At 29.7% G+C, this 8978-nt stretch overlaps 2 protein-coding genes across 2 annotated transcripts; one reads left to right on the forward strand and one right to left on the reverse strand.

The window, feature by feature from the left end:
* Nucleotides 1-2083: 2083 nt before the first annotated feature.
* Nucleotides 2084-6352, forward strand: LOC110724689 (cytochrome P450 83B1-like). Its single transcript, XM_021904135.1, has 3 exons — nt 2084-3125; nt 4069-4384; nt 5288-6352. The coding sequence occupies exons 1-3, from the start codon at nt 2557-2559 to the stop codon at nt 5894-5896; spliced, it is 1494 nt and encodes a 497-aa protein (XP_021759827.1). The 5' UTR covers nt 2084-2556; the 3' UTR covers nt 5897-6352.
* Nucleotides 6353-6812: 460 nt separating this feature from the next.
* Nucleotides 6813-8385, reverse strand: LOC110724690 (cytochrome P450 71B7-like). Its single transcript, XM_021904136.1, has 2 exons — nt 7836-8385; nt 6813-7756 (listed from the first exon to the last, which is right to left on the reverse strand). Exons 1-2 carry the CDS (start codon nt 8169-8171, stop codon nt 7148-7150), a joined length of 945 nt encoding a protein of 314 aa, XP_021759828.1. The 5' UTR covers nt 8172-8385; the 3' UTR covers nt 6813-7147.
* Between the last annotated feature and the right edge of the window lie 593 nt (nt 8386-8978).

The following is an 8978-nucleotide window of genomic DNA, read 5'->3' on the forward strand; positions in this document are numbered from 1 at the left end:
TCTAATATTCGGGTCATTATGTTTAAATGGTAAGCTAGTTGTCATTTAATTTATTTTTTCAACTATATTATTTTTATAATAAACAATTAATTCCTAAGCTAATTAGCTTATTAGCTAAGTTAATTTGCTTTGCCAAGCTAATAAGTAAATTATTCTCCGATGGGTTAGCTATCACTTGAAAATTGTAAAAATTGCAAGCTAGTCTCCAAAAACAACCATAGGAGCTACTCTAAAAGTCATTTGTTCATACGAAAATACAAAATTGAAGAGAATATATGGATGGAATTAATGCTCATTAAAAGAGAATTTCGGGAGCAAGACTGAATTAATGCCTATTTTCCAAAACTATATTTCCCTCTTTTTAAAAAAAATATTGCACCACTTGACTTATAAGGAAGTTTCACAAATATTACACCGTATTCATTTTAACTAGCTTTTTTGGCCCGTTCAATGCACGGGTTGTTACTTGGGTTAATTATTTTCATATGTAGGAAGATTGTTTCATTTCTAAACTTAAAAGAAAAAAAAGAAAAAGTGGGTAGAACTGTGAAAGAAGAATAGAAGATGAATGAATTAATGACATATTATTTTAAATTATATTTAAAGTCTAGGAGATGAAAAGACAAATTTTATTATAATTTATATGTTTATGTAATGTGTATTAATTAAAGCAATATTTTATTATGGTGGAAATGAAACACTTCATTTTCTTACTTGAATTTGCAAATTGTATAATGCATAAAGATTTAAACATAAATATTAAGAGAGATGACATGTGGCATATGGGGTGAATAGTGACTTGTGAATTGCGATGCCATGTGTCATGTGAAAAATTTGTGATTTGTGTTTTTAAATACTAAGTATAGATTTTTTAGGTTTTGTATTCAATTACATGGGCAATTTTAATTTGCATTTTTACTTTTCTCTCTCATCTCTTTTTTCCACACCAAAAAATTGTGCCAAATCCTAATAGTACAATGATAAAAGAACGGAAGTATATAGAGATGCTCTGTTGCTCATCATGATAGTTGTACAGTTGTTAAGTGAAGAATAAACTTAAAATTGGGGCCTTCGCCGTGTGCAGCTGCTGAACCCGCACATCAGTGGCGGAGCCACATTAGAACAAGGGGGGACAGTTGTCCCCCCATTTTCGGAAAAAAAGTTTTTTTTAAAAAAAAAAAATCAAGAAAATACAGTAAAAGGCTATAAATAACATATACTTACAGTAGATATCACAATATTGAATATGGTTTGGTGGTTGAGTCCTTAGTAAGGCTGTGTTTTGGTCCTAGGTTCGATTCCCTACTCTACTGTTTTTCAGCTTTTTTGTTTTTTTTTCCCCTACTTCTTGTTTTTTTTATTACATACTCTAATTTTCAACAACCTTTTTAATTTGATTTTTTATTTCCTATTTCTTGTTTTAGGATTTTTAATGTTATTTCTTATTTCCTACTTCTTGTTTTTAATTATCGCTTTAACTAAGTGTGCTTAAACTCAATTTTTTTTTTACATTTCTAATAAATAGATTACTATTAATTAATTGTTTGTAACTGTGTTTTAACGAAATACATATTAATAATATGATTGATTTGAAAAAGTTGAGTTTATTTTTTCGAATGTAACTCAAACCCTGGCCCTTCATATCTACCATCAATTTGTTTTAACGATAATTATTTGACTTTTTATTTATCAATTATGTGATTACATAACAGGATTTACAAATATAAATTTATTCATTTTTGTTGGATAATTTTCTTAATATACAATAAAACTTTTTTACCCCTCTTTTTCCATATAGAAATAATTGGCATATGTGATTTCAAATAAATATTAAACAATTTAGGTTATCAATTTTTTTCTTGAGATTTTTGCCGAAACTTTAACCTCCAAAATTTGTCCCCCCGAATTATAAATCCTGGCTCCGCCACTGCCGCACATGGTAAATTGTTAAGGGTCTCGCCTGGTTAACAATTGTGTGTGGAGTACCACGCACGTATTATGTATATTGCCTCAAGTAGTTGATTGTGAATGGAGAACCATTTAAACTCTATCAACAATCGTGAGAGGAGAACCATACATATACGCAAGTTATCGATAATGTGTGGGAAACCATAAAAACGAGTACAATTTTGTGTTAAAAAGTATTATGTTGGTACGATTGTGAGGAGGACCATATATACACTAGCTACGATAGTGAGGAGGACCATATATACACTAGCTACGATAGTAGCACAATTGTGTGTGGTCATTAGTGAAGTACAACGTAAGTAACATGTTTATTTTCACCAAAAAACGTTGGTAACATGTTTTGTGGAGAACCATATTATAGTGACAGAAACATATCATGAATCGATCGTAAATCAGATCAGATACCACTACTCTGACGAATCTCCAACAATTAACAATGACTAAAGTCTTTCCCAAAGAAAAAATAAATAAAAATAAAATAAAAAAATTTACCCTACATGATCAATAATTTTACTATCTTGCTATATATGCTTATATTAGGTGCATGCATGAATAATTGAAGTATAGGAAAAAAAGAAAGAAAAAAACATGTTATTCCTCCTATCATCATTCATTGTTGCATCAATTTCTATCATTTATCTTTTTCTAAACCACAAAAAAAATGAGCCAGTTAATCCACCACCTGGACCTAAAGGTCTTCCTATCATTGGAAATCTTCATCAATTTGACTTCAAAAACCCTCATCTCTACTTTACCAAGCTAGCAAATATCTATGGACCGATCTTTAGTTTTCGAATCGGGAATCGATCAGTGGTTGTGGTACAATCGGCTAAGATGGCCAAAGAGGTGTTACAAGTACAAGATAAAAACTTTTGTAACAAAAAAGTTATGGTTGGTAGACAAAGGCTAAGTTACAATGGTTTAGACGTTGCTTTTGCACCATATGGTGAGTATTTTAGAGAAGTTAAAAAGATTTTTGTGGTTCATCTACTAAGTTCCAAGAGAGTAGAGACTTTTGCTTCGATTCGACACGAAGAAGTCTCAAGGATCATTCAAAAGATCTCATCTCTTTCGTCTGAAAATAAAGTTGTCAATTTGAGTGAATTGTTGTTTAGATGTGCAAGCTCCACCATATGCAGAACCGCTTTTGGAAAGCGGTATGTATCTACTCTTGCCAAAGCTTGCTAGCTAATTATATTTTCTTATAGATAATTTGATGATTTAGAAGGCGAATGTGTGTGCATGATGTTTATTTAATTGTGAATCATGTCTTACTGTGCAGGTTTTTAGAAAATATATATATAATACACATAGAGATAAAGAACACATTTCCTTTGTTTTTTTATAGTTGCAACATTTCTCTTTTCACACTTGTCAATGCATATTTTCAATCGTTTATATCTTTAATTACCATTAAGTGAAAATTATAAAAATTTGATATTAATATTGTATTTAAATCAATACGAATCTAACAAGATCTCACATGATTATATTTTTATTTAAGTATAAATCGTTAAAACTAGTCAAAGTGAAACAAGTGAATAATGTAGAAGTCAAGCTATTGCAACTATAAAATAACGGAGGAAGTATGTAGTATTTCATTATAAACATTATGCATGATTTAAATACATACGTACATATAAACACATTTATAAAGAAAATGTGGGTTGGGAAAAAGGAAAAACAAAAAAAAATGAAAAAACGAAAGTGAAGTACATGAAATATACAGGTAATTAAAGATGTAAGTATAACATAGATGGTACGACTTTCAAGTCGATCTTTATGGTCATCATTTTAAGGACCCCCTATAATTATAAGTATGGAGTATTTACTAATTATAATAGCAAAGTCAACAAATTTTAGATTTTTCTTTCTTTGAAGAAATATATTTTTTCTTGCAAAGTTGTTAAATTATTAGTTAATGAAATAAGATATTTTGTAATGTTTTTCATTTCAAATTTATCTTTCTAGTACTCCAATGACAATATTACTGATAATAAGGGTTTTTCAATATGCTAGCTAATAGTTGTTCAAATGAAATACGTGATGCTTATTTAAAAACAGAGGGAGTATTGATATTATTCGTTCTCTTATATACAGGTTCGAGAATGATGAGGGGATAAGGAGTAGGTTCCATGACCTTTTGACTGAGGCTCAAGCCATGCTCGCCGGCTTCTTCATTTCAGATTACTTCCCTTATTTCGGTTGGCTTGATAAGCTAACTGGAAAGTATTCAAAACTTGAGAAAACATTCAAGAAAATGGAAGAGTTTTATGAAGAGGTCATTGGTGAGCATCTTGACCTAAAGAAGAATAAATTTGAAAGAGAAAACATGGTTGACATTCTGCTCCAACTCAAGAAAGAGCGTTGCTTTTCATTTGAGCTCACTCTGGATCACATTAAGGCAATGTTAATGGTAATTCTTCTTACCCTAATAAGTTATAATGTTAATTCAACAATAAACAAGATGAGTGAGAATATAATAAATTATTTTATATCAGTGTGTATAATATATTATACACTGATATAATGTTAAAATGAAAAGAAAATATTTTAATTTTAAAAAATTAATAAATATTTAGCAAAAAAAAGGAAATAAAAAATTTAAAAATGAATAGAAAAGGAAAAATGGAAGAAAAATTTAAAACCAGCAAATGATATGTGTTACTCCTTTTTTTTTGAAGGATCCTCCTATCACTTTTAAAATTTCGTACTTCCTCTGTTTTTTCTAGTTAACACGTTTCCATAGTGCATAAATTAAACCGTTAATATCTTTAGTTACCAATTTTCAAAAATTATAAAAAATTGATATTTTGAAAATATATATATCGTGACGAATCTAACAAAATCCCACATGACTATAGATTTCATTACGTATAAATCACAAAACATGGTAAAAAAAAACTATGTGAATAGTGCTAAAATCAAAACATGTCAACTAAAAAAAACGGAGGTAGTATAAATTATTGATACTGATTACTGATTGCGCTCACAACTTCAATTACATTGCTCAGTAATAAAGTCATAATGGTGAAATAGTACACAATACTCCCTCCATTCTTTTTTTTAATCTTCCTTAAATTACCATACAATATATAACATAAAAAAAAAAAAATAATCCCTCCGTCCCTTAATTAGATTCCTACTTCTCTCAATTATGTAAGGAATAAATGCTAGAAGTAAGAATATAATTAAGGGACAGAGGGAGTTATAATTACTTTATGCTACAAATATGAAAAGATATGTTTCCTTAACAAGAAAACTACAATACCTGTAAGAAAAATACTACTCCTAACATAAATCATTAACTGATTTTCAGGATATCATAGTAGCAGGAACTGATACTAGTACAGCTATGGTAATTTGGGCAATGACTATGATAATTAAAAACCCCGATGAAATGAAGAAAGTCCAGAATGAGCTTAGGAATGCAATTCAAAACAAAGGGTATATCGAAGATAATGATCTCTCCAATCTTGAATACTTTAAGGCAGTAGTAAAAGAAACATTCCGATTACATCCAGCAGCTCCATTATTAGTTCCACGAGAAACAATGCAAGATTGCACCATAGAGGGATTTGATATTCAATCCAAGACTTTACTATATGTCAATGTTTGGGCTACTGGTAGGGATCCTGAAATTTGGAAAGACCCCGATTCATTCAAGCCTGAGAGGTTTTTGAAAAGTTCGATTAATTTTCTAGGACAAGATTTTGAGCTAATTCCTTTTGGTGCTGGAAGAAGAATATGTCCTGGCATACATCTTGGCGTTGCTAGCTTGGAAATTATGCTTGCCAATTTACTGTACTTTTTTGATTGGAAATTGCCTGATAGTTTAAGAAGGGACGACATAGACACTGATGTGCAACTTGGATTAACAATGTATAAAAGAAATCCACTTTGTCTTGTGGCAAATAAATATATTTAAGATGTTTATGAGGTTTTAAATAAATCTTGTAAACTCTTAAATAGATCTAATTCACATTAAATTATAGTGAACAATTAGTATTAAGGTCACTATGTTTAATCAAATATTTTATTAAATAAAGGTAGTTATTATATTAATAAAAAAGTCGACGTAGTGTCAAAATAGAGGTTATATTATGCTGAAATAAAAGTCAGTATGTTATAATAAAGATCATAAAAATATTTATATTTTATTATGAAAGTTTTCAATGTACTAGTCAATAGTCAATACAGAGTATGAATTATAAAGGTCTATATGTTAAAATAGGGTGCTATGTTCAACATAATGTTGGTTGATACTTGTGAATCTCAGGTTCGTAACAAACATTAATATGAATCAAGTATATACAAGTTTTAATAAAAGTCACTATGTTAAAATTAGGGTCCCACATAATGTTGGACCTTAGATTCACACAAGATTTTTCGTTAAAGTCTTAAAATTATCTGTAATAATTACTTAATGACATCAATATCATTGTTTAAATTAGTGTGCGGCCCGGGCATTGCACCGGGTTACCACTTTGATTAAATTGTTTCTTTATGAAATATATTATCATCTATTGTGTATATATGTTATGCATAAATGTTAAACATAATGTTACAAATTAACAAAGAGTATAGAAAACAATTTTTAATACTTTATTGTTTAAGAAATGTTTATTTTATTCCTCTTATTTTTTTTTTTCAAAGTGCTTATCTCGTTTTCATTTTAATTGGTGCGTGTCATTTATAGTTATATTTATTTGTATAGATGACATGAATTATTATTAGCTAAGATGGTAATGAGTTAGATCTAGCTTGTATTCTCAAGGTCGTCTAGTGTTCAAAACCCATCAAATGCTTTTTAATATTAATCTATCAATAATAGTTGGAATGAATTGTTATTTGGTAATGACATGTCATTAAGTGATGATATGGCACAATGGTATGAGAGGGGAATGATGTGGCATATAAACGATTTTAGAACGCTTTTTAATATATATAAAAGTATAGATAGATTTGGTTAAAGTTTGTGTAAATCATTAAAATTAATCACATGCAATAATTAATTACTTAATGACAACAATAAGGTAAAGAGAACAAGAACTAAAAGTTTTATTTTTTAATTTGTTTGAAGTACAGCATTTTAAAAGTATGCACAATTCACATACTCGACTTCAACTACATTTCGTGACTTAGGGTGGCGGGACCAAACCACTTAAACCATAAGAAACTATGTGAATTTCCTAGCCAAAAGACAAAGTGGATCTTTCTTACTCATAACAAGACCAGGCAACGTATCAGTGTTGATGTCGTCCTTGCTCATACCTCTAGGCAATTCCCATTGGAAATTATACAACAAATTGGCAAGTGCTAGCTCATAACTAGCTACACCAAGAACCATTCCCGGGCATATTTTTCTACCAGCTCCGAATGGAATAAGCTCGAAGTCGTTTCCTTTATAATCAATTGAACTCTCCATAAACCTCTCGGGCATGAATTTTTCCGGATCTTTCCAATATTCAGGATCTCTTCCAAGAGCCCATATGTTCACGTATACTTGAGTTTTGGGTAGAATGTCGTACCCTTTTATGTTACTTTTTTTAAGTGTTTCTCGAAATGTTAGTGGAGCTGCAGGGTGAAATCTTAATGTTTCTTTCACTACTGCCTTAAAGTATTTGCACTTTAAAAGATTTTCCATTGTGATACAACCCTTATTATCGGATAAATTATTCCGAAGCTCTTCTTGTAATTTACTCATGATTGTTGGGTTCTTGATTAGCTCAGTCATTGCCCAAATGACCATGATTGTGCTTGTATCTGTTCCTGCTACAAATATGTTCTGTGAAAGCAGACGTATAATATTATATTATTAGTACTAAACGAGTCATTATTAAGATTTATTTAAGAGAACAAATTACCATAAGAATTGCTTTAATGTGATCCATGGTGAGCTCAAACGAAAGGTTACACTCTTTCATTAGGTGGAGAAGAACATCAATGACATCCTTTTGGTCAGATTTGAGTCGATTTGGGTCAAGATATTCATCAATAATCTCCTCATAAAACAAATCCAAGTCGTTGAACACCTTGTCAAGCCTAGAGTATTTTCCGGTCAGCTTATCAAGCCAGCCAATGGAAGGGAAATAATCAGCAACGAAGAAGGCCGTCGACATGGCCTGAAATTCATTAAAGAGGCTGTGAAATCTTCTTCTTTCGAATTCTTCTTCGTCTTCATAACTATAGATACAACTCATACAAGTAAGAACATTATTTTTGTAAAAATAGAACCTTTTTTTTTTTAAAAAAAAAAAAAAAAAAAAAAAAAAAAAAAAACTACCAAGCTACCCTCTAACAAAATTTTTCTCACCTTATTTCCCCCTTTTTCTGCCTAGTTTCCCAATAGTTGCCTACTTGCCTTATAACCCCAATTCCCCTTCCCTTTCATCATTAATTTGGCATAAGATAGCTTATTACAATATTTAGTATTTTATAAGATAGTTTCTTATACTTGTATTTTTTTTATATAAAACAAATTTGAAATGTATAACATAGTTTTTCTTATAAAAAAATTCTCAACTAAACTCTTTTGAATTTTATACTTTATACATTTCATATTAATTCCGACTATAGTTTTACATAAATGCATATAAAATAAAAAATTTATCATGTAAAATACAGTGATGTTAATTAATAATTTATCATGTAAAATATGGTGATATTAATATGATACTCTTTACGTCCCCTTTTATTTGTTCTATTTTTCTTTTTGATGATATAGATGATTATTCACTACATCTCTCATTATTTTTATATTTCATTTTAACGTCAGACCGAGTGACCGACTGTTTCAAATTAATAATAGAAGCTACAACTTTATATTACTCTCACACAAAATACATTTGATCCAACTACTTAACCAAAAATTATCAAGGTAAAATTAAATTAGTTTGGGGTCAAATAAATTAATAATATTACTCTGTATATTGGTAGTCAAAACACATCTTTTGTTAAAAAATAAATAAATAATAAATTTAGAACCACAAAAACGAAATAATACGGAG

This window comes from Chenopodium quinoa, unplaced genomic scaffold, assembly GCF_001683475.1.
Source record: "Chenopodium quinoa cultivar QQ74 unplaced genomic scaffold, ASM168347v1, whole genome shotgun sequence".
Lineage (NCBI taxonomy): Eukaryota > Viridiplantae > Streptophyta > Magnoliopsida > Caryophyllales > Amaranthaceae > Chenopodium > Chenopodium quinoa.